Source organism: Bos grunniens, chromosome 23 (assembly GCF_055505025.1).
Source record: "Bos grunniens cultivar Pamir isolate PY7600 chromosome 23, Bosgru_T2T1.0, whole genome shotgun sequence".
NCBI lineage: Eukaryota > Metazoa > Chordata > Mammalia > Artiodactyla > Bovidae > Bos > Bos grunniens.
The window spans coordinates 14,553,899-14,580,208 of record NC_141187.1 but is presented as its reverse complement, the minus strand read 5'-3'; the positions used below and the strand labels follow the sequence as shown (position 1 = coordinate 14,580,208).

Below are 26,310 nucleotides of genomic sequence, written 5' to 3'. Positions count from 1 at the left end.
GTCCCTCACGCATCAGGGCTCATCTTTCTGAGCACGGCTCAGACCCATTCCCAGGCCCACCTGACTCAGGAGTGTGCAACAGGACTGAGATGAGCCCATTTGCTCCTGATTGGAAAAGGGTGGGGTGTCTTGTGCCTCACCATTCAGACATTCTCCGTGGTGCTATTTTTATCAACAGTAATCATTAAATTGGTATCAGATGGGCTGGTCCAGTGCCTCACCCCGGGGCTGGGTGATGGAATATCATGCGTTTTTTCCAGGCAAAAGGAGATGTGGCACGTGGTCCATGTGAATGCACCTCTCTCATACCCCAGGCGAGCCCCTCTCACCCTGGACCCAGTTCCCATGGCAATGAGAGCAAGGTTCTGCATCACTCCTGGTTCATGCCTGACCTGATTCATTTAACAGACATATGTTGTGTACCTTCTAAATGCCAGACATCGAACAAGACACTGGGGACTCACAAAACATATTATCTCTACCTCCTGAGAGACGTGCGTTGCACAAGAAAGGCCTGTCATGTGAAGTGGCAGCGTCTGCTGGGCTGTGCAGGTCACAGACGCGTTGCTAGACACACAGTGGAGGGAGGATTTGTTTAGTCTGGGGCTCACGGAAAGCTCCACGGAGGTGGCGGCACTCAGCCAGGGCTTCAAAGATAGAGTTAAGTGGATGACAATACACCAGAGGGAACCACGGGCAGAGGCATGGAAACGACTCCATAGATTCATCCAAAATCCAGCTGTGCAAGCAGCTCTCACCATGGGGTCCCACACCTGCCTGGAGCCTCACCCTGAGAGGCTACGAGGAGGAGGCCTCAGGGCAGGAATGCCATCTGCTCACCCCTAGGGCCCTGGCTGTTCTGACTCTGTTTTCAGAGTCTGGCCCCATCGAGCAGGGCCCAGCCACACTGCTTGGCCGGTAGTGGCTCCAGGGATCCAGGAGATTGAAGTTAGTTGTGAACTAGGAACCTCCACCGCCATCCACTCGTGGGTCTTGTGATTGAGAACCTGACTTCTTTTAACTGGATGCCTGAAAATTCAGGGTGAAATTTAACAGAAAACCCAAATGGGGCATAACAGGAGAATGGGGAGAAACGTGGCCCCGAATGATGGCCAAAAGTGCTTTGGCAGATGTCCCTGGCCATCCAAGGCTTGGGGCTCTGGTTTTCATTTCCTTTGACCAGACATTCCAGACTCCGCCCTGCAAGAGTCACGAGGAGGCCCAGGCTCAGGCCCCACAGGTCACAGCGGGTGTCCCTGGAAGGGCCTCCTCCTTGGGTGGCAGTGGCCAGCTGGAAGGGCCTGGGGCCACCTGTCTGGTCAAGAGCCTCTCTGCTGTGGGCCTCCAGAGCCAGGCTTGGCTCTGAGGTCTGACTAAAGAGACAACGGAATTAATGGGACCCCCATGCCGTCACTGAGGCCATTTCCCTGTGTCTCCAAACAGGGATGAGAGAGGAAATGTCGTTAGGACGCCAAGAGGCTTTTGAGATTTTCAAGAGGGACCATGCTGACAGCGTTACCATCGAAGACAACAAACAGATTCTGAAGCAGAGGTAAGGCCGCCGTGGAGAGCAGCTGGTCCTCCAAGGCTTTGCCGGGCCAGCCTCCAGAAAACTTGCTGCTCTGCCTCTCTCATCCGCCCAGTCCGGTTTCTGAGAGAAGGGCATGGGGTGTGAGCAGCTTCACGTTGGTTGAGTTGCGTTCAGCCTGGTACCCTTGTCTCCCACGTGTTAAGCCTCATTATCCCAGTACAGCTGGGTCACCAGCAACGTTAGAACAGGGGCTGTACATGCCAGCACTTTGCATACAGTCCTCACATCTTACATTAATTCCCAGCAGTCTGGGACTCTATCGCTATTTCACTGCTGCAAAGGCAAGGAAAAAAAAAAGTGCTTACAGTCCAAACGGAGAAGGAAATGGCAACCCACTCCAGTATTCTTGCCTGGAAAATCCCATGGACAGTGGAGCCTGGTGAGCTGCATAGTCCTTTGGGTCACAAAAGAGTCAGACATGACTTAGTAACTAAACAACACATACCAAACCCCGCATCTTAGAACTCCAGGCCCTCCAGCAACTCTGCAGAGCCGCCCTGCACTTCTTGGTCACGGGACGCGTGACCCGTGGGTCACCCAGACACCTCTAATGTGTTCTCCTGGCCAGAAGCAGAGCAGGCAGCACCATTCGTTGACAGGTTGTCCAGCAAAGCCTGTGTTCTAGGCCCTTTAGAAAAAGCTTAGAGGTGCACCGTTTGTTACAGCTAATGCCTGAATTCAGCACATGTCCTCAAGCTGGTGCAAACAGAAAACACTGCTGGACGTGTGGGCCTACGGTTTAAAAGAGAGGGTTCTAGACCGCGAACTCTCAGACGTCATGTGTGACTCCACAACACAGCACACAGAACATTTTCAAAAAGTATTTGTTGAACTAAAATGAGCTCCAGGTTTAAGAATCATATGTTTATAAATGCTTCAAGGAAGCACGAGAAGGGGACGAGCTCTCTCAAGGAAACGGGCCGAAGTACAAGAGCCTGGAGGGTAAGAAACTCAGGGGAAGCTTTCGAGAACGGAGGGGAGGGAGCTGAGAAGAGAGGAGAACCAGCAGGAAAGACCAGCCTGAAAGCCAAGAAGGGAGATGGCTCCCAGAAGCAAGTTGTCCGTGGTGTCCGATGCTACAAAGAAGCAGGCAGGGGGGCTTCCCTGGTGGGCCAGTGGTTAAGACTCTGCTTTCCATTGCAGGGGTGCAGGTTTGATCCCTAGTCGGGGAACTCTGATCCTATATGCCACAAGTCGCATCCAACTCTTTGCGACCCCACGGACTGTATCCTGCCAGGCTCCTCTGTCCGTGGGATTTCCCAGGCAAGAATACTAGAGTGGGTTGCTGCTCCTTTCTCCAGGGGATCTTCCCAATCCAGGGATTGAACCCAGGTGCCTTGCATTGCGGGCAGCTTCTTTACCATCTGAGCCACCAGAGAAGCCACAAGTGCACCCAAAATTGTTTTTAATTTATTTATTTTGTAATTGAAGAATAGTTGCTTTACAGAATCTTGTTTCCTGTCAAACTGCAACATGAATCAGCCATAGGTATACGTATGTCCTCTCCTTGAACCTCCTCCTATCTCCCTCCCCATCCTGCCCCTCTAGGTTGATACAGAGCCCCTCTTTGAGTTTCCTGAGCCATACAGCAAATTCCCCTTGGCTATCAATTTTACATATGGTAACGTACGTTTCCATGTTACTCTCTCCATACCTCCCCACCCTCTCTTCCCCTCTTCCCGTGTCCATAAATCTCTGTTCTCTATATCTGTTTCTCCATTGCTGCCCTGCAAATGAATTTTTTGGTACCAAAAATTCTAAAAAGAGGTCAAATAAATAAAGCTTGTTTTCAAAAACTTAAAAAGTATTAAGCTGGAGGCAGCAGAAAAAAGTGCCCGGGGAGTCAGCAGCTGAAAGGGCTTGAACTACAAGGAGTGAAGGAGCAGGTGAGAAGGAACTGGGCAAATGAGGGAGGGCCAGCAGTGTGTTCAGAGAGCTGTGAGAGGAGGAAGACTTCTGTGGCAGGAAAACGGGAAGTAGCCTGAGGAGATCAGAAGTTTGTTTCAGGAAGGAGAACTGGTCAGGGTTGTAGGCGGCAGGCAGAAGCAAGCTCCTGGGGGGAGCAATCAGGGAGAAAGAGAAGGGGCGGAAAAGTAGGGAACAAAACAAGGGAACCGCTGGCCCCGCAAGGCTCCAGGGAGCCAGGCAGTGGGGACCGTCAGAGGGCGGGGGGCCTGGAAGGAAGCCGGATGGAGAAACACAGCAAGGTGGGCTGACGCTGATACATTTGGAAGCAGAGGCGGCGTGTTAAAGATGGCCTCTGTTTTGTCTGTGAAAAAGGAAATTGAAGCAGGACAAGAGATTGAGGGTGGTGATGAAGGTTCAGTATGTACAGCTGCCACAGGCAACAGGAAAGAAGGCAGAGCTGGGAAAAGGAAAAGGGAAGGCCGGCGGCCCTGAGGGCCCAGCTCAGCCATTAGCCAATGGTGTTTACACTCGGGGGCGCGGATCCCAGATCACTGGAGGAATCCAGTGAAGGCCGGAGCAGCCCTCCTAACCAAGGAAGTGTCTGCACCTGCTGTGACCCAGCAACTCCCCTTCTGGGTTTACAGCCAGTGTGTCTCTGCACCTGCAGGAATGAGTTTCAGAAACCCCCACAGATACCCAGGGCTTCCCCAGTGGCTCAGACGGTAACGAATCTGCCTGCTTTGCAGGAGACCCAGGTTCAATCCCTGGGTGGGGAAGATCCCCTGGAGAAGGGAATGGCAAGCCCACTCCAGTCTTCTTGCCTGGAGAATCCCATGGACAGAGGAGCCTGGCGGGCTACAGCCTCTGGGGTCACAAAGAGTCAGACACGACTGAGCAACTAAGCATGCATGCACAGATACCAAAATTTACACATGCTCAAGTCCCTCAGGCAAAATGAGTAGTACAGTCGGCCTCCAAACCCACAAGTTCCACCCACGGATCCAGAGGGCCGACTGCAGCTCCCAAGAGGTTCTCAGCCTCAGAAGGGGCCATGGATGAGGATGTCCACAGCAGCTCTGCTTGCGGCTGAGGAGGGCTAGAAAGCCGGTGGGTTTGTCTCACCCACCAGAGACCTCAACTTTCACTAGAGTCGCTTTATTTTCTCCCTGTGTGAGTGCTAGTTGCTCAGTCGTGTCGGACTCTTTGCGAACCCCATGGACTGTAGCCCACCAGGTTCTCTGTCCATGGGATTCTCCAGGCAAGAAGACTAGAGTGGGTAGCCATCCCCTTCTCCAGGGGATCTTTCTGACCTGGAGATGGAACCCAGTTCTCCCACATTGCAGGCAGATTCTTTACCATCTGAGCCGCCAAGGAAGCCCACCTTCTCCGATCTGCGCCCCCGAGTGTAAACACCATCGGCTAACAGCTGGGCTGGGACCTCAGGGCCGTCAGCCTTCCCTTTTCCTTTTCCCCGGCTCTGCCTTCTTTCCTGTTGCCTGTGGCAGCTGTACCTACTGAACCCTCATCACCACCCTCAATCTCTTGTCCTGCTTCAACTTCTTTTGTCCGTCTGGCTGATCGTCCGTCCCTGGGGAAGTGGAGAATAGAAGGCTGGGGGCGCTCCGTGCAGGCCACAGTTGGGGAGCTGGGTGCGGCAGGCAGCGGTGGATTATTGAGCACATGCCAACAAGGGCAGCACTAAGTAAGACCACAGTTTATGTAAATTATAAATAGATGCACACAAACAAACAAAAACAGCAGAACAAAAAAGTATACTTCAGCCTACTTTACCAGTAAGGAGGGCTACCTCTGCAGGGAGCAGAACGGGAGCCCGACGTGGCATGTGAGTGATAGATGGATAAAACAAGGAGTAGGGAGAAGGTGGGTTTCCCTGGCGGCTCAGATGGTAAAGAATTTGCCTGCAATGTGGGAGAGACCTGGGTTCCATCTCCGGGTCAGAAAGATCCCCTGGAGAAGGGAACGGCTACCCACTCTAGTCTTCTTGCCTGGAGAATCCCATGGACAGAGGAACCTGGTGGGCTACAGTCCATGGGGTTCGCAAAGAGTCTGACACGACTGAGCAACTAGCACTCACACAGGGAGAAAATAAAGTGGCTCTAGTGGAAGTTGAGGTCTCTGTTTCCAGGAAACTGGAATATGCACACCCATGAAGACTTGAGCCTGTGAATCCAGGGGGTTTCATGTACCTTTCAAACCTCTCCCTGGGGCAGGCTGTGTATTTTCAGCTGGACGTGTTGGAGCAGGACACCTTGTTTGTCTGGAGACACACACATCAGGCTGGAAGACAGCTGCCTCGTCCAGTGACTTCACTAGAGCCCTCAGCTATGTCCACCCCCGGGGCTTCAGGGCCCATACCAGTGACCTCGTAGCCCTGGCTTCATGGTAAACTGACCTGTGGAGCTTGTACAAGCTACCAGAGCCCAGGCCTGACTCCCTGGATATTCTCACTGAATTAGGTATAGAGCCCGAGCATCCATTTGTTTCAGAATTCCAACATGCCACCATGTTTGAAAACCACTGGCCAGACAGAGAGCTTGTCCAGAGACCTTGAGAAAGAACATAATATGTCATGTCTCTTATTCTAGAATTGGTATGGCTCCTGAATCAGGCTTGTACTCTTGAGCTTAGAGGTCTCTTTCCAGCAGGAGATGGGTTTGGGGGGCGGGGGTGGGCGGGGGGAGGTGGGGTGGTTGGAAAAGATGAGGATGTATGGGCTTCCAGTACAGAGTTCACTAACTCTAGAACAGCAGAGTTCTGACAGCCACATGACAGATGTGCTTTTGGGCTCACACACATGGAAATCGCACAGGACGGGCTGGTGCGAATGGTGGTCCCATCTTCCTCAAGGCCCTAAAGCAAAGGAGTTAATGAAACTCACACAAAGCTCCCCTCTGAGAAGAGGTTTTCCCAGCAGTAAATCAGTCTTTTAAAATCAAATGAAAAGTCAGCAGACCAGCCCACATTTTTAAAATATCTACATCTGTTCAGCGTTACCAATTATTAAAGGAATATTTGGGACTGGGGAGTGTAAGCCAGGTCCTACTCTTTTCTCAGGATTGGAACCTTTGCATTCACAGAGAATATTCAATTAGCAGATATTACATGCTCATAACTCTTATGGCAGAGGACAAAGAGAGATGTTTTTATAGAAAACAAATAACTACAATCAGTGCTTCCATAGCAGACATTGAAATCAAGTGTGAAAAGCTTCCAGGCCTCCATCTCTTTAGGAATCGGTCTGCGGTGACCCTGATCCCACCAACCCATCTGCTCCCAGTCCCTCTAGTGACCGAGAGCATCAAGTGGACCATCTGTTGGAGGAATGATGGGTCCTAGAAATACAGATATGCGCCTGAGTGGTGTTCCCCAGGGTGGTTAAATTGCTATTCCCTGGGACTTCCCTGGCAGTCCGGTGGTTAAGACTCTGCGCTTCCAATGCAAGGGCCGAGGGTTCGATCCATGGTCAAGGAACTAAGATCCCACATGCTGCCCAGCACAGCCAAAAAATAATTGCTCTTCCCTAACTCTACTTCTAATAGACTTCCTCTTAGAAAGTCTTACCTTCCTGATTATCCACAGCCAGCAGAACCCGTGGGCCTGGGCTCTCCCGTTTTGTTCACTACTTCTCTTATCAAGTAACTCTGCCAACCCAGGGCCCTAGTGCTGCAGCTGGAAAAGTCCAGCAAAGAAGGGCTCAGGACCACCACTACCCCCCAATAACACAAGCCTTGGTCCAGCTCGGCCTCGTTAGCCAATGGCAAGTAGCTTCTAAGCCCAAGGACTCTTGATGACTCGAATTCCCTCAGCTGCCCCAGAGTGTGGGATTTGATGCCGAGTTGCAAGAGGAGACCATCCGTGGCTCAGACGTTAGGGCCACTTAGTAGGAGGGATGTCTACCCCTTGTTGCCAGCATGTCTCAGCTCTGCCCCCAGCCTGGGGATAGTTGTGCTGCCTGCCTGTGACAAAGAAATGAGATGTTGGCACATTAATAGGATATCTGCCCTCCAGTAAACTGGAGCATGTGAGCCAATTCTTAAGCTGGATTTTTCAATAGGAGACAATTCAGATAGAAGTGCAATTGAAAATCGCTATATTTTCCAGGCATGACTCATCCTCACAGTATATAATAGCATGAAGAGAGAGGCTGGAAGCCCCATGCTTGGCTAACTCCAGTGCCCAGGCACCACCTGGCTGACTTTCTTTTGTGACGGGTCCCTCATACAAACTGAATCCCCTGTAGCAGGGTCCCATTCAGTAACAAAAGAGTAAATCAATGGGGAGGTCAGCCGCAATTGGAAATGAAGTCGTTGATAATGTGAACGAAACCAAGAAAAGCAACCCCGTCACTCAGTTGAATCCTTTAGATAGAGATTAGAACAACAATATCACACCAACAGGAAAACTGGACCAAGAGCATCCAAGAGCAAATCTAACACCATCATCTGGAAATAAAGTCCACCCCAAATAGGAGTTCCCTGGTTCCTGTTAGACTTCAGTTTTAACCTTTATTATTTTTCCATTTGTTTTTTGTATTTACACCTTGTCTCCTAAACTAGAATTATGAACTCTGAGAGCAAAGATTAGATTAGAATCTTCTCAGTCTCCCCACAGTTTTTTTTTAAAACAACGCTAGCCATAAAAAAGGTATTCAAAAAGACTTTTTTTTTTTTGGCTTGAGAGTGACAATTTGAAATTGTCTTTGAGAAACCTTAGCAGTCCAGATGCTGCCTGAGAACTGCTTGCTAGAAGTAGGTGAATGTAGCAGTGGCTTCCTGTGTCGGGGAGGAACCCCTTGGTGGGCGACAAGAGGGCAGCCATCTTGATGGGGAAAGGGGACACGATAGGAATTTCGGTATTTTAAAAAGTGTAATAGAAATGAACATTGGATCTTCATCACCATATAACAGAGGCAGCCAAGGTGTCATATCAGGAATGAGTCAACAGAGTAAGGAAAGGACATAGAACCAGTCTTTATGATGGGGAAGCGAATTGGACGTTCACTCCATGAATGGGCAACACATTTTTTTTTATGTTAATCACCCTAGACAAGAAGACAAAGACTGAAATGTGGGAAATAGCCCAAAGGCAGGCAACATAATTGCAGGGAGCCGAGCAAGTAGCAGTTGAAGTGGTATGGGGGAGAGATGACAGCACCCTCTCAGAGCCGGTGGCGCAGGGTAAAGCTCAGTGGGATGTCAGTGTAGGTACTGAGGACAGAGAGGGGGCAAGACTCCAGGACTGAGTGAAGGGGCTGATGGAGAGAAGGGCAAAGGCTGGTGTGGTGTGTAGGTTAGTGGCATGAGCCCCTGGGTGAGTGTGGGTGCCAGGCAGCGAGGGGAGAAAGGCAGGGAGGTCTTCAAGGAAGGACCTCAGCCCTGCTCTGGATCCCATAGGTTTTAGTTATCTGCAGGGCATCAAACAGACAGAAAATAAAGCAGGACTGAGATCTGGGAGGTGTCCAAAGAGGTGGCCAATGAAGGCACTGGCCTGAGTGGAGTGCCTAGAGAGTGGGTGTCGTGAGGAGAGGGTCTAAGACTAAACCCTGACCACTGAGGAAAATGAGAGTGTTGGTCACTCATTCATTTCCAACTTTGCAACCCCATGGACTGTGGCCCACCAGGCTCCTCTGTCCGTGGAATTATCCAAGTAAGCGTACTAGAGTGGGTAGCCCTTCTCTTCTTGAGGGGATCTTCCCGACCCAGGGATTGAACCCAGGGATCAAACCGAGGCCTCCTGCATTGCTGGCAGATTCTTTACCATATGAGCCGCCAGGGAAGCCAAACCCTGACCCTTACCAGCATCTAAGGAACAGATTGCAAAAGAAAAGCCTGAAAAGGAGTCTGAGAAGCAACAGTCAGGGAGAGAGGGGGAAAAAAAACAGGGAGATACATGATGAAACGTGGAAGCCAATGGAAGAGAATTGTTTTCACTCTGCGGTTCTCTCACAGTAAATGAATTCTTTTGTCTAGAGCTCAGGCGAGGGCAGGAAGAAGGCGAGGGGGTGGCTCTGAGGGAGCTGGGCTGGGGGTTCTGGAGATGCAGGAGGACCAAGACAGGAATGCAAAGCCATGTCTCATTGCTGTTGACTCCCCTCCTTCTCCTTCAGGGCTGGGCTTCCTCAGGCAAGAGTCTGTCTTGACAACGCAGGAGCAGGAAAGCATGTGGGTGAGGTGGCCTGGGGTGGCAACAGCTGCAGAGCGAAGGAAAACGGTCTCTCAGAGACGGCTCAGCCCTCAGCCCACACCTCTCTAGTGGGAAAGCCCTTTTTAGCTCGGCGCTGGGCTGCAGAGAGCCTGGAACAACAGCCCACGGCTTCCCGGCCATGTCTGCCAGCCCGGCGTGGGGCGGCTCTTTGAAGACGGTTGACCACAGCACTCAGCAGCTCCTCGCCACGGGCCCCACACCCCGACACATGTGGGTGACCACCAGGGAGGGCGGGGGGCTCCCTTCCATGCCTGTGAGGGCTCCTCTGCGGAGATGGCCTTCTGTGCCTTCAGAATCTTCCCTTCTCCGGCTCTGTCCTGGTTTCCTCCAGCACTGATATAAATCTCAACAGCTTTGCAGCCTTGCTCTTGTAGTTTCCTCATTCCCAAGAATCTCAAGCTTCCAGAACTCTGTGAAACAGGCCATCAGAGGCGTCATTCACTGGGCTGTGGAGGACTATCAAATGCCGTGAAACCACAGGTCCTGAGGATGGACGTGGTACCAACAAACAGTTAGAGCCCCCCCGCCCCCCGCCACCTCCACATGGCAGAGCTTAAAGGATGAAGATAGTCCTCATTTGAGTGGCCCAGACAAAGCCTCAGTCTACTTGCCCAGGGAACAGAGGCCAGACTGAGGCCCCAGAGCCCAGCACAGCGACCCACCCATGTTACGAATGTTTGCTGAGCTGAATTCAGTCTGCGTGGCATCCAGTGGGCTTGTACTCATCTCCAGAAGGCAACAAGCCCTAGCTGCAGAAGGGACATATGTCGTCTGGGATGAGCCTGAACACTGTTAGTAAGGAGCCAGGGTGGGGAGTCCCAAGAAACCTAACACTGAGAGAAAATGTAGTCCCCTTCCCTGGAAACTTCTGTCGGCAGTCTCCAGCCAAGCAGACATGGTCGGAAAATAGCAGTGACGTAATTCACGCCTCTTTCCCAGCCAACCCAGAGCATTCTGGGCGCTCTGAGCCTCACTTCTGGTATTCCCGTACCTGGGAGCCCTCTCTTCTCCCCACGTCCTCTAACAAAATCCCGTAGGACTAAAGTGCTTATAGATGAAGCAATAGCACATCTGGGATTTACTGGGATCCAGAAAGATTTGTGGATGGAGCAATAACATTTCCTAAGGGCCCACTGTGTGTAGGCCTAGACAGCGTGGTTTTCCTAGAGGTCATTTCTACACTTGTCCAGCGTAAGACTGGGCTCTCAGGGGGCTTCTCAAGAATACCTTTTGGAAAATAGAAAGGAGTCATTAAGTAAATGTCAACACAGCATCTGGGGGACTAGTATGCAGCCATCTAAAGATAATGGAAAAGTTTCTAAGAACATAGGGAAGGACTTACAATGCTAAATGAAAAAAAAAATCAAAGCATAAAATCATATATATATATATATGTATATGATCTTAACTGTAACAACTGGCTAGAAAGAAAATTAGATCTCAGATTAGGTCTATTTCTGGGTGGGGAATAATGAGGGTTTTATTTTTTTTATTTTGATAGTTCCAAAATGTGGTTTAACATCATCTATAAAAAAAGTAAACAAACTTTTTTCTGGAAAAAGCCAGATAGTAAATATTTTCAGCTCTTCAGGCTCCATAGTCTCCATCACAGCCGCTCAACTGCCTTTTGCAGTGTGAGAGCAGCCTTAGACAGTAAACAAAGGAATCCATGTGGCTGCGTCCCATGCGACTTGATTTATAGAAGCTGATGATGGCGTGAATCTGCCTCATGACCAGCCATAGTTTACCAGTCAGAAAAAAAAGAGAAAAGATCGGAAAAAAAAAGTTCTTTAAATATTCTTTGACTCTAATATCTTGGTACTATGATTAATAGAACACTGCACATAAAGCGTAGAGCCCTGCTTTACTCTGGCTTCTTTGTATCATAAAACATTCAAAATCAAAAGTCGTAAATTAGAGACTATGAGAAGGAAGTTCTACACTGAAGAGAGGAGTAAAAATTCATGACACCAGTAATTAATACAAATTTTATCTCTGCTCTTAAGCCAAATGTATTTCATTCATTTAAATTGTCTTTTTATGTCCCTTTCCATGAAGTTTTATAACAGAGACCTCTCAGAAATCTCTTATTTTTAAAACATAATTTAGGGTGAACAGAAAAGGTTAAACTCTCATTTCTTCTTTTTCCCCCCTCCAGATTTGCTGAAGCTAAGGCCCTGGGAGAAAGCATAAACGAAGCAAGAAGTAAAATTGGTAAGCAGATGACACTCTGTGAGCCTCTTTCACAGGCCATTTTCCTGGTGAAATCAGGTCATGATGTGCTTCCAAGCAGCCGTGAGGACCAGTTTCAGGAGGTCCCTGCCAAGGAGGTTGCTTTGAGAGCACCTCTCCTTGGAAGTTTGTCATCTCTCCCACCATTCATCAGGGAAATCACTTTCTTTTGTCTAGAACTTGAACTGTGCATCCTCATGCAGGCCTGAGTTTGAGCATCCCAATGGGCAAGTTTTGTCTGTCCCTGGTGTTTTCCAGCAATAGCTCAACTGGTCATAACTGTACTATTGCAGCGACGGTTCACATTTTTAAGGGACTGTGGAACACTTCCACACCTCCCAGAGTTATACTTTTCATTTTTGGCCAGGTGTGCATTTTTCAGCACCATTTCCTCTCTTTCAGTAACTAGGAGAATGAGAGGCAAAAATGAGTCACTCTGCCCTCCCAGGACTTGGGCTGCCCAATGGAGCTCCCCCAGTTAGGTGAGCATCCCTGGAAAAGCGAGGTTAAGGCAAGAGGCAACCTCGGTAATACTGTGCCTCAGATCTTTGTCAAAGTGAGAGGAAGACGCTTCTTTCACCCGAAGCTAGAAGACACACAGAGACCCATCTCCCAGGCTGGGCAGCTTCACCAAGGGGGTCCCTCGTGGCTTCGTCTCTGTGCTAGCTAAGACAGGAGTTATCTGGTACAGCTGACTCCTGTGTCCCCCTCGTCCCGACCTCTCTGCTCTCGTAAGTGAGGACAGGACAGAAGGCCACTCTGAACGTCCCTTTTGGCTTTTCCTACAAAATATGGCAACTCACAATAGCCTGGGGTCGTTTCAGTTAGGGAACCGGGTAGCCCTGCATCCTCCACTGTGGCCTGAACAAAGAACTGAGGCCAGCAAGCCCCGAGCCACGCCCAGCACCAGGACAAGGATCTCTAGAGTCTCAGAGGTTCTTGACTTAAGGTCCAGCAACTTGGATGCAGGGAAAATGCACCTTTATTTTCACTAACCTCTAACTGCAATTTAGCGCTCCATCCAATGATGAAAGTCAGCAGCAGGCCACAGTAGAAGTACTAGCACCTGTCACAGTGGAAATTACCAACATTTTCATTTCACAGCACAGTTGGCAGACATTGTAAAATATCTTTTATACTCATCAGTGCTTCAAAATTACAGTAGTTATTAGACTCACCAGTAGACCTTGTTATTTAATGCACTTATATAAAAGCACGTATAGCTATTTATATTCACAAAACTTTTTAAAATCTTGGTAACTATTTCAATGTAACTGGTCTCTCTTAAAATCCTATGTAAAACTCCCTTCTTGGCTTGAATTCTCAAAACCCCTAAAACCATATGAAAAAAAAAAAAAAAAACTGAGGGTCAGGAGCACTTTTCTAGAGATAACATTTATAGTTTATCGGACTTTCATAGCGATCAGTGACCCAAACCAATGACGAGGGAAGGGGAAACAGGCCTAAGTGGATTCAGAGCCAGCTTGTCAGAGCCATCTGACTCGAAGGACCTAATGGTCTGGTTTCACTCCTGGGGAGACAAGAGGGGAGGACATTTTATGAATCATTTCTCCCCAAAAAGTGACATAAAGTTTTGCCCTTGGAAAACATCTAACTCTCTAAACCAAAATCAAACTGTTCCAACACGAATGAAATATACAAACGGTGGAAGACAACAATGGCCCATTCTAATATACTTAGTGTTTCACTCTGAGTACAGTGTGTTGCTGTCACAAGTAATTTTAAATTCTCCATAATTTTGATGCAACAACACACATTGATGGATCCAATTTGCCATATTTCTTGAGATTAGGCAAATCAGAGGCTGCCCCACAGCTGCCCAGGCCAGGGATCTGAAGGCTGTAGTTGGTATTCCAGACAATATGTCTGTAATTTACACACAAAAGGTCCAGATGTACTAGAGAGAGCCCTGGGCAAATAAACCTTTGTGTTTTCTGCATAATAATAGAGTTCACAGCAGAGTTAAAACTCAAACATTTATTGCTAATGAGAAAGTGGCTGGTAGTTCAGTGGTGCTAATAAAACCAATGTCACTCTTAAGTCATTTTATGCAAATAATAGGCTTAAGACCCACCTCCTGGCCACCCATCTTTCAGATGCGCTCTTGATACGAGGTGGGGCCAAGGCAAGTGGATCACTGAGACTCAGCCGCCTTACGCAACAAGCCCCTGACAGCGCTTGACCACTGTGAGGAGCCCCCACCACCAGCACCACTGCATCTCAGACACAGGGTTAAGACTAAGGAAGTACAAGGTGGAACTTGTACACATATTTAAAATTTCCGAGGCAACTTTGAAGGAAACTGGTTTCAAGAGATTTACAACATTACTGAGTGTATCTTTTCCTAGGAAGAAATTAAATCAAATGGAATTTTCATCCCCCTACAAGTCCTTTAGTGAATCTAACAGCCTGGAGGTGGGAGCATGGCACGGATGTGCCATGACGTGCGTAGGGTGATGACTCAGCTCAGCTCCCAGGCTGGGCCACATCCTCTCTCCGGACCCTCGGGCTGAAGTGAGAAGCTGGGGGCGCACGTGCAACTGGCCTGCCGAGGGGAGAGGGAAGCTCTGTCTGTGATCTACACAGCTAGCCCACACGCTTTGACTGCAGGTTGCCACTGTCTTCTCGGGCAATTTGGTTTTTCTCTGATGTTGTGATCCAGAGCTGCCACTTGAATTTCTTTCTTTTTTTTAAAGAAATACATTATTTTTTCTAATTTCTGGCTGCACCAGGTGTTCATTGCTGCACACGGGCTTTCTCGAGTTGTGGCAAGTGGCAGCTGCTCTCTAGCTGTGGCGCTCAGGCTTCTCCTTTCGGTAGCTTCTCTTGTTGCCGAGCGTGGGCTCTAGAGCGCCCGGGCTTCAGTACTTGCAACTCCGGGGTTTAGTTGCTCTGAGGCATGTGGGATCTTAGTTCTTGGACCAAGGATCAAACGTGTGGCCCCTGCATTGGCAGGCAGATTCTCAACCACTAGGCTACCGGGAAAGCCCATGAATTTCATTATTAAAAATCCCTAGAGTTTATTAGTTCGGGAGCAACCATATAATATCTAATTTTCACATGGCATAATCATTCAACCAAAATTTCCCTGTTATTTTCTTTTCTTATTACAAACCAACCCAAACTGAGTCGATTAAACTCTTGCCACAAACTCTTTTCTTCGTCATTCTCTGTACACCATTTACATCAGTCCTGATGCTGAAACAAGTTAAAGTCAGAAATGGAAGAAATGACTAATTTCTTCAGGATCTCCTCCCCGAATAATGAGGTCTTTGTTTTCAAAAGGAGAGTCATTTTCATTGCATTTTCCTGCCCCATACTCAACAGCATTTAGGCCACTTCCCATCATAGGTTCCATCACACATTCATATACACCCTGCCTCCACTGATCATATCTCTAAAAATGCCATTAAACCGCAGGAAAAGAAATAGATGGCTTCCAAAGCAGAGGCACAATCTAGGCCGTTTTTCACTTATTAGAATCCTGGCGTTGGCTTCTCTACAGCAGTGTGCTACCTCTGGCAGCATTGTCTTTGGCCTCAGAGAACAATGAATGGCTGTTCCTTGGCATGAGGCCCACGCTCGCCCAGTCTGGGAACAAGCAGCTTCAGAGGCAGGTGAAATAGCCTGACTGACGCGTCTTGGCACCTCTTCACCCTCCACAGACCCCTCTAGGCCTAAGTGAAAACATCCATCAGAGGATGTAGCACAGAAGGGTTTTCCCCGGGGAGCCAATCAGTGATCACTTCAGAAATCACAGGAAATGTAACAGAAGTAGATGTCAGTGAGCAGGGAAGAAGAAAACCCAAATGCTAGAAAAGCTGACAGAACATTCTGGAAGTTTTCCCTCTCCTGCTTCACCTTCAAACAAGGACCGCCAGCCCACCATTTGAACAGTACCCTTTTAAAAAGTGTTTCTCCTGCGTGTCTGGGGTTTGGGTAGGTCATCGCTCAGATCTGGGTCTCCATCAGCAGAACTCGTGGGATTATTTTTCCATTGTGCATCTTCTGTACGTTCATCTTCTTCTGAGGTTTACTTCTGGACCTGCCCGTGCATGTTGGCTTCTAGTATCTCACCCTACATCCAGATTGTCTTGTGAGGCTGTGAAGGCCTCAGTCAAGTCTATTCTCTTGTTACTATTTGTCACCAGCTCCAAATAACTGCACCCACTGCAGCTTCATGGAGCACTGACGCTGGGCCCTGCCAAGAACTTAGCAAGCGCATTATCTCATTTAATCTACTCAGAGAAGAACCGCAGTCGATACATGTGTCATAGATTCTAAAATACACAAGTTTTACAGTCTTGACACCTCTGAAGTCAGGAAACATTTAACAATCCATTGGCTGTCTTTTCATTTTAAAAACCTCTTTAATGAGACCAGATCTTACAGCTGATGTAGCCTAGATTCTCTGAAATATCGTATGATCGTTATTTTGCAGATTTTTAAAAAATGGAATTTCAGGGAGGTGGCCTGCTAGGTGGCCAGTCTGGGATCAAAGTGCATTTTTGTCCAACTCCAAAACTTTTAAATACAGTATATTATCTCCATAAATTCAGATTTACCTGCCTCTGAAATTTTCTGAGTTTAATATTTCACTAAGCTATTACTCAGTTTTCCTGAATCTTGTTGCCCTTCATTTGATATGCCCAACAAAAGGCTCATACTAGACCCTAGCTCGTGCATATGGAGCCCAAGAAGATGAAAAGGGTCTCTGTAACATGGTTAATGATTGGTCTTTCACCCAGTGGAGCTCAGTGGCAAGGATGAGTGGGTTTGATACCCAGCCTGTCCTTGCTCTCCATCCCTCGTGCACTGGCCCACAGTTGCACTGACCCTTAGAGAGGGGTGCCTTTTTCTAATTTGCAGAAAGGTGTGCTGCAGACCTACAGCAGCCCTGGAAGGTTCAGTGTCCCACATGGGTCTCAACTCTCATTTCCAGTGGTTTGCAAAATAAAATAGAGGGGTCGTATGTTCAGGCTCTATACAATTCCAACTGAGTGCACTTACTGATGCTTCAGAAAACATGAGAGATTTCAAATCACAAACTTAGATGAGGTTTAGTAGAAATGGGTGTAATGAAGTACTTATGCTTAGGTACCAAAACAAGCACCAATCAACTGGGCCAGAAAAAGCCTGGTTAAGGGCAGGCAAAGAAATCATCAAGGGCCACAAAATTAAAATATGTCAGCATAATGTGAAAAAATGCATGCTCTCAAAATTAAGAAATGCGAAAAGTCAAGGTGACACCCTTTCCCTCTGCCCAGCATTTCCATGTGTGTGCACTGCATTTCCTGGGAATTCTGCCTGTCTACGGGAAAAGAGATGGTTCAGAGAAAAACAGTAAAGTCATGATGAAAATGTTACAAGGGGGATTTTTTGCTTTATTAAGTAATTCATCACATGAATTTTAAATAATAAGCTCTGTTTGCACATTAGTTTGATTTTTTAATTACTCTTATCAAACAAATTTAATTAATTTGTGTTCAATTTGTATTGGCCAGGATGTTTGGCTGTAAGCATGAGAGGAATTTTATTGTCTCATGAAAGCAGGAAATCCAAGGAATGCATTTGGCTTCATGTGCACCCTCCTCCCCATCCTCCACTCCGTCCTCTCCCTCCCTCTCCCTCTCCTCTCCTCTCCTCTCCCCTCCTCCCAACTCAACTGGGTTCTCTGGGAGTCTCTCCCAATTTAGTGGGAAGGTGCTTCTCAAAGGTCTAAGCTAATGTGGACCATAGCAGGGGTCATACAGCATGATCCCCAGGGCCATACAGCATGATCCCCGGGGCCATACAGCATGAGGTGAATGGTGGCCATGCAATTGAAGTTCCTTCTGTATTTATAGCCACTCCCCATCCCTCACATTACTTACTGCCTGAGCTCTGCCTCCTGTCAGATCGGCAGTGGCATTAGATTCTCTAGGAGCATTAACCTTCTGTGAACTGCACACGTGAGGGATCTAGGCTGAGGGCTTCTTATAAGAATCATCCTGAAACTGCCCCCACCCCTACACCATCTGTGGGAAAATTGTCTTCAACAAGACCAGTCCCTGGTGCCAAAAAGGCTAGGGACCTCTGGATGATAGATTCATAATCCCAGTAAACAGAGTCTTTTCCAACACTGTTGGCAAAAACCCCTAGAGGGGGAATGACCGGTCTGGCTTCTGTCGTGCGTCCATCTCTGAAGGAGACCCTGCATCCAGGGAGTGAAACGTTCTGATTCACTGGTGCTACATCCTATGTCCCCTCCTCAGGACTCAGCCCACCTGCTCCATAGAAGCTGAATACAAGTTTTAGGGAACTGAAGAAGTCTCTGTCTCCAAAGGAAGAAGTACTGGGCCGACAGCAATCATATTCACTACAAACCTCTAAGATATTGATCTGCGGCTTGAAACAGGATACATCTGTAAAGGAATGGATAGTAGTTCCTATGAGGGACCAAAACACTTAGAGTTATTTATCCTGAAAAAAAAGGAAGCTGTGAATGAGGGATTTAAAAACTGGCTTTACGTACCGGTGCCTCTGCTGTAATGGAATAAGTGCAGTCACATACTAAAAAAAATAGCAGGGATTGTAGGAAGATTAAGACTGGAAAGACTTCTCAAAGCCCACGCAATTTTAAAACTAGTGCTCTAATTCAACCAATTACAATCCTAATAAAAAATAATTATATAAATAAAAAGACATGTTAAATTCCTAATGCATAAGGAAACACTATGCAAAACATCCATTTTTCTCCCAAAACAAGGCTATCGTGATAGAAGAGCACATAGGAAGGTCTGAGGGCTGAGTTGTGGAAATGTGAACAACACATGCACAGACAGAAGGGCCCCACAAGAAGAAAGAAGCGCTTCCTTCTAAGAAAGAGCACTGGCCACACTGGACTCAGAGGAGGCATGTGGGGAGAGGGGCTGGGTTCAGTCCTGACCGTCCCCGCTGCCCCCTGGGCTCAGCTCTGCTAGCTTCCTTTGTATTTAACAACCTTTTCTTGAACTTTCTAGAAAAAAACGCCCTATGTCAACAAATGAACCTGTTGTATGACACTGACTCCAGCTCCACCTAACCAATCCCATGTGAGTGGTTCCTATTAAACATAATCGTGTGAGGGCACACTGTGTATTACTTGGTGTTGTGCAGAGGGATCAGTAAATTGTAGCTCGTCTTTAAAGAGACTCAAAAAGGAAGAGATGATTTTCAGTTGTATTGAACCTATAGCTGATCATGTGAAACAGACATTTTGTCAGAAAAGATGACTAACAGAATATAAATTCTCAGAATCACTAAAAGCAGGATAGATTGGCACCTTTTGAGATGACTTGGTGTATCCAAAGATGAAAAGAGCAGAAGGAAGATTTCTTAAAGTCCTTCCCTTAACAATTTAGAATGTTGAAATTCTAAGACGTGCAGTTACCGGAGTGACAACCCATAACCAGTATGACTGATATCTTCATAGACTTGATTGAATGTTTGCTGTCTTAGTTTGGAGATCAGACAACAACAGCAAAATGATTTGAGCAAGCTGGAGGACTGTGGAGTGTATTAACTGACAAGAGGTAACACTAATAATTGTCACATATAAAGAAGGAAGCAGTGATTTGGTTGGAATGTCAGCCAAAAAAAAAAAAAAAATTGATGGATGGCTGTCTCCCAAGACTCCTGACAGAGTGGTCCTACCTTAGTGAATGAAACAAGGTCCAGGATCTGGCCCATGCAGGGTGAACTCAGGAGGGCTGTCCCCTGTCAATCATACTCACTACAACCTAGAGAGGCAGTCTATTAATTTACCATGGAGGATGTTCTTTTATAGACAGGAACTCTTAAACTGCCTCTGTCCAAGGCCTCTTCTCCCAGGAACAAAATAGATTCGTTACTGGAAGGTTAGTAAATAAGCATCCCCAAGCACAAAGGGAGTCAAATCAGAGAAGTGTTTTGAGAGCAAGGTTCTCACAGGCACGGTGAAGCCCTGCCAGGCATCCAGTGCCCAGGGGAGTGAATATCCCCACAGAGATTCCAGGCAGCCTCCACCCCAGCCACCTCTCTTCTGGGCACAATACACTTTTCTCCAGAAGAGACAATACCATATGCTAGGTTTCTACTTCAGTTCAGTTCAGTTCAGTCGCTCAGTCGTGTCTGACTCTTTGCGACCCTATGAATTGCAGCATGCCAGGCTTCCCTGTTCTTCACCATCTCCTGGAGCTTACTCAAACTCATGTCCATTGAGCTGGTATGCTATCCAACCATCTCATTCTCTGTCGTCCCCTTCTCCTCCTGCCTTCAATCTTTCCCAGCATCAGGGTCTTTTCCAATGAGTCAGCTCTTCGAATCAGGGGGCCAAAGTATTGGAGCTTCAGCCTCAGCATCAGTCCTTCCAATGAGTATTCAGGCTTGATTTCCTGTAGGATTGACTATTTTGATCTCCTTGCTGGCCAAGGGACTCTCAAGAGTCTTCTCCAGCACCACAGTTTGAAAGATAAATGCCAGTACAAAATAAAAAGTTTTTTTTAAAAAAAGAATTAGAAAACAACAGTTTCTCTAGACTCTTAACTTATAATTTCAAAGTTGACCTACATTATTTTCTTTAAAGTGAAATCTCAAAACATCCTGTCTATCCATGCTGTGTATCCATCCATTCTTAGTCCCTCAGTCATGTCCAACTCTTTGTGACCCCAAGGACTGAAGCCCACCAGGCTCCTCTGTCCATGGGGATTCTCCAGGCAAGAATACTGGAGTGGGGTGCCATGCCCTCCTCCAGGGGATCTTCCCAACCCAGGGATTGAACCCAGGTCTCCTGCATTGCAGGCGGATTCTTTACCAGCTGAGCTACAAAGGAAGTCCCCTATGTATTCAAATATAAATATTCCAAATAGCCACAGATAAAGAAAATGCCTTGGATTATTCATCTTTGAAGACTGTCACTCTGGTATTCTCTAAGTAGATGCTTTCAAAGCCTCCTGTCAATGACCTGCTCCCTCTGATATCTCCTATTATAATACACCCTGGTGTATGCTCCCCACCCTCAGCCACAGACCTGCTCAGTGCAGTGGCTTCCTCTTGGATTTACCTGCTGACCAACTCTTCGCCTGACAGTGAACTTCTCTTTCATATACATAAACCAATTCAAAGTCAAAAAATAGTAAGATTTCAGGGAGAAATATCAATAACCTCAGATATGCAGATGACACCACTATTATGGCAGAAAGCAAAGAGCATCTAAAGAGCCTCTTGATGAAAGTGAAAGAGGAGGGTGAAAAAGCTGGCTTAAAACTCAACATTCAAAAAACTAAGATCATGGCATCCGATCCAATCACTTCATGGCAAATATATGGGGAAACAATTGAAACAGTGACAGATTTTATTTTCTTGGGCTCCAAAATCACTGCAGATGGTGACTGCAGCCATGAAATTGAAAGATACTTGCTCCTTGGAAGAAAGCTATGACCAACCTAGACAGCATATTAAAAAGCAGAGACATTACTTTTCCGACAAAGGTCTGTCTAGTCAAAGCTATGTTTTTTCCGTAGTCATATATGGATGTGAGAGTTGAACCATAAAGAAAGCTGAGTGCTGAAGAATTGATGATTTTGAACTGTGGTGTTGGAAAAGACTCTTGAGAGTCCCTTGGACTGCAAGGAGATCAAACCAGTCACTCCTAAAGGAAATCAACCCTGAATATTCACTGGAAGGACTGATCCTGAAGCTGAAGCGCCAATACTTTGGTCTGATGTGAAGAACTGACTCACTGGAAAAGACCCTGATGCTGGAAAAGATTGAAGGCAGGAGGAGAAGGGGACAACAGAGGATGAGATGATTGGAAGGCATCACTGACTCGATGGACGTGAGTTTGAGCAAGCTGCAGGAGCTAGTGATGGAGAGGGAAGCCTGGCGTGCTGCAGTCCATGGGATAGCAAAATGTCAGACACAACTGAGTGACTCAGCTGAACTGAACCGAACTGAGATACAGCAATGAGATCTGAGAGCCCAGATCAGGGGCCAGAGCCAGGTCCTGTGGTGGGAGTGGGGCGGGGGTGGGTGGGAATGACGTCAGGAACCCATGCAGCTCCAGAGCCCAGCACGCTGCCTGTACCTCCCTCAGGGCCTCTTGCTACCTCTGTGCACATCTGCTCTTGCAACCTGTTGACTCTGCTGACCATGGGTCGTGCTTGCTCGTGGTTTTGGTCTGTTCTGGCCCCAGCTGTACCTGAAAGCATCCTTTAACTCTGTCCCCAACAAGCTAAAGATTTGCTTGTTTCTGAGCTCAAAGTTCCTTAGCTCAAAGGGCTTCTCTGGTGGTTCAGATGGTAACCAATCTGCCTGCAATGTGGGAGAACTGGGTTTGATCCCTGGGTCAGGAAGATCCCTGGAGAAGGAAATGACACCCCACTCCAGTATTCTTACCTGGAGAATTCCATGAACAGAGGAGCCTGGCAAACTACAGGGAGAACTCCATGGACAGAGGAACCTGACCAGATATAATCCATAGGGTCGCAAACCGATGCAGAGTCGGACACAACTGAGCAACTAACTCTAGCTCAAAGTTATGAGAAAGAGAACTTGACTGGCCCAGTTTATCTTTTCCAAGCCTTCAGGACAGCCACTGCTGGCAAGCTTAAGAATGTGCTGTCTTTGGATCAGAAACCCATGTCTTGTCCAGGCAGATGTAACCAGGGAGGAAGAGAGGTCTTGTATTTCAGAAAGTGTCCACCTAGGCAAAAGAAGGTGTGATGGGGAGGTTTATGTTTTATAACCAGAACGTGTTGAGCAGGCACAATAATGGACATCTCGTGTCCTCTCGGCTCTATCTCACAGGTGTGAAGGTTTTGCCAATTGAACACTTATAGTTCAGTTCAGTTCAGTTCAGTTGACCAGTCATGTCCGACTATTTTTGACCCCATGGACTGCAGCACACCAGGCTTCAACACCTATAAGGCGACGTCAATTCTTTTATTTCTAGTTTCCCCAGGAAGCACTTTGCCCTTGTCTCTTCATTTTACCGACAGTAATAGTGACCAATCTTTGTAAAGTACATTATAATATATAGGGATTTTATATATTTTCATCTAGCTAAATTCATTGGTCTTTTCTTTTACAACTTCCTCCAGTGCTTTTATACTTAGGAAGGGTCATTGTAATAGTTATAATGATGAATTGTTCATTGCCTGATATTTGTTTAATGCTTTCCTAAATTTTCTTCTAGTTTTTCTTATTCTATTTTTCACACGCAACTCATTTGGAATTTATTGTGAAATGTGGTATAAGCTGAGGCTGTAAGTTGAATCCTTTTCAAAGAGCCAATTTTCCCAACACCTATTTCATTTAATGAAATGCTTTAAAATAAAATTTCTTCTCCTCATAGCAGAGTAATTTCAGATCTTCAGAAGGCAGATAATGCATTCTAATCTCATCATAGCAGTAATGTGCATTCTTCACATGATCATTTTCATACAAGTATCTCAAAAATAACTTTGCCAGCAGATACTTTTATCTAGACATCAGAATAACCCTGCAGAAAAGTGCCAACTTCTTTTTAAATTAATTTTTATTGGAGCGTAGTTGATTTGCAGTATCGTGTTAGTTTCTACTGTACAGCAAAGTGAACCAGCTCTGCATATCCTTATATCCACTCTTAGATTCTTTCCCCATATAGGTCATCACAGAATATGGGGTAAAGGTCCCTGTGCTATACAGTAGGTCTTTATTACTTACCTATTTTATATATAATAGTGTGTGTATGTCATTCACAATCTCCCAGTTTGTCCCACCCCCTCCCTCTCTCTCAATAACCATAGGTTTTTTTCTACATCTGTGACTCTGTCTGTAAACCAGGAAGCTCGTGGACGGGGAACTACAGGCACGTATCTGTGAGTGGTGGACCCCGCAGGCTGAGGGCTCTGTCAACACCCTCTGAAGGGGAAAGAGACAGTCTTTAAACACAGCAGCATGAGCTGGGCTCCCCTTACACATTTGCTGGAGGAAGGTAGTTGGCACCATGCGAACAGTGGTAACTGAAGTGGAAGTGGGGGTAGGGGCTTTGTCAGTGATGCTGAACAGGGAAGAGCTGAAAACAGCCGGTTTGCTATGTCCACTGTCAACCACCCTGAAATCACTGATGAGCCCCCTGCTGAAAACCACCAGTAGTTTTCCAAAGCACAGCCTATGCAAGAGTGGGCCTGTCCCCACCTCACCCTGCTCTGCTTGGGGTGGAGATGGCCATGGCTTGGTGTTGGCCTCAGGTAGTAACAAGACCCTGTGGACCAGCCCCGCTCTCTAACGCTCAGTCTGCACCACAACTTACTTAAGCCTGAAAAAGGCACGCACAGCTCCACAGCAAGGCTGCTAGGCACTGCTCAGACTTTCAGAAAAGGCGATGAAACTCCACAGAGAGACATTCTCACAGCCACTACAGGGACTCTGCGCTCCCCTTCCAGCAGGTAGGTGTCTGCGGTTAGGCAGCATTAAAAAGCAGGGACACTCCCTCCCAAGCACATCTGGACTGCATCCCTCATCAGGCATCTCATGAACAAAAGCCCAACCAGGCAGCTTGTGTGGGGAAAGTCCTAACAACAGGACCCCGGGCAGCTGCCTGAGCAAATCTGAAAGGAGGCCCGGAGGCAGAGAACCAGAGGCAGTGCCACAGGGACTCCCCAGAGTCTAGGATCGATGTCTGGTCAGTGCTGCGGGTGCCCGAAAGGACTGGGATATTGCAAGAGATGTTTGCAACCAACTATCAGGTGTCTAAGCACAGATTTTGGGCCACTTAGAGTCAAAGAGATCAAGTCCTCATCATAATAATAATAACCAACTTTGACAGAGGTGCTATTATAATATGATCCTCTTAATATAGATGAAGAACCTGAGGTCTACAGAGGCTCATACACATGCCCAATAATACACAGCTAGTAAGGGGCAGAGGCAGAACTCGAACCCACTTTCTGCTGGACTCTAAGGCCAGTGCCCTCACATGGCAGAAAGTTCACAAGCCAACTGTAAAGGAGATATTAGGTCACACGTCCTCTCTGAGTTAAGTTAATGAAAAGAAAGAAAAGGAGTCAGTGAAGGAAGCCTTTCCCACCGTTACTCCCAGGAAGATAATGAAGGAGGCAGAGAGGTTGGCAGGAGCTGAAGGAGGGCTAAGTCAGTGACAGGACCCTTACTAGCCTCTCTCTAGAGCTTAAAAAGTTATGGATTCTTTTCAGGATTATCTTTGTACTTTTTTAATTGCACAAGTGATTCATGGGTGCATTTTGCTCTGGAATGCTCAAACACTACAGTAATATACATATCAAGAGGTAAGAATCCTCTTCATTTCCTCTCCCTGGAACCAACCAAGACCCCTCCCCAGAGCAGAGAAACCACTTTCAACAATTTGATGCATGTCCTTCCGTTCCCTTCTGGGCATTTGGGCATAGATAGATGATCGAAAGATAGGGAATAGATAGGTAGATAAATAATAGAGAGATAGATAGATAGACAGAAGTAGACCTATTCAAAGATGCCTTATCTTGTTGAATAAATAGGACCATAAAGTACATGTTATTCTGCACGGGTCTACTGCTCACCATTTTTAATGGGGCCACATTTAAGTATAAGTGAACCATGATCTATTTAACTACTCCCTTGTGAGAGAAATTTCTTTTTTTTCCTCCAATTTTTCTCTGTCACAATGCACGCGTTTTTGTGTACAAACACGAGGTAGATGCCAAGTAGAGCTGAGGAGAATGGTAATGGATATGTATTTTCAATTTTCTTGAGTACTCCCCAGTTGCCTTTGCAAAAGGGTTTCATTAGTTTATATTCCCATCAGTGTGTGACAGTACTCATTCCTCTGCATCCTTGCTTTTACATGATAATATCAGTCATTTTAGGCTTTGCCAGTTGGAGAGCAAAAAAAAAAAAAAAAATGGTATCTCTTTATTGTCTTAATTTGCATTTTGCTGACAGCTGGTGGAAGTGAGTGCCTCATATCCTCTGCCCATTGGTTGTTGAATTTCTCTATTTGATTTGCAGGAGCACTTAGTACCGTCTGGATATTGGGCCTTTCTCTGTGGAACGTGTGGCAGATGTTTTCTTCCAGTCCGTCACTTATTTTAATTTTCTCTTAAGGTTTTTAGGAAGAACCCAAGGACAGTTGCCTCTCTCTAATTTTTAAAAATTGCCTTGGATAATAAGACTGATCTGTCTTTTTTTTTCCCCCCCAAACTTTATATTTTGTACTGGGGTATAGCCAGTTCTCAATGCTGTGATAGTTTCAGCAAAGGGACTCAGCCATACATATACATGTATCCATTCTCCCCCTTGTCTGTTTTTGTTTTTTTTTTTTAAGTTGTCAATGAGTG

The 26,310-nt window shown here is 46.8% G+C and overlaps 1 protein-coding gene across 1 annotated transcript in view; it reads left to right on the top strand.

The window, feature by feature from the left end:
* KIF6 (kinesin family member 6) overlaps positions 1-26,310 on the top strand; it is a 410,786-nt gene that overhangs the window by 326,073 nt on the left and 58,403 nt on the right. The window contains 2 exon segments of the mRNA XM_086369695.1: positions 1,444-1,552; positions 11,883-11,938. Coding sequence (XP_086225821.1) covers positions 1,444-1,552; positions 11,883-11,938 — 165 coding nt within the window.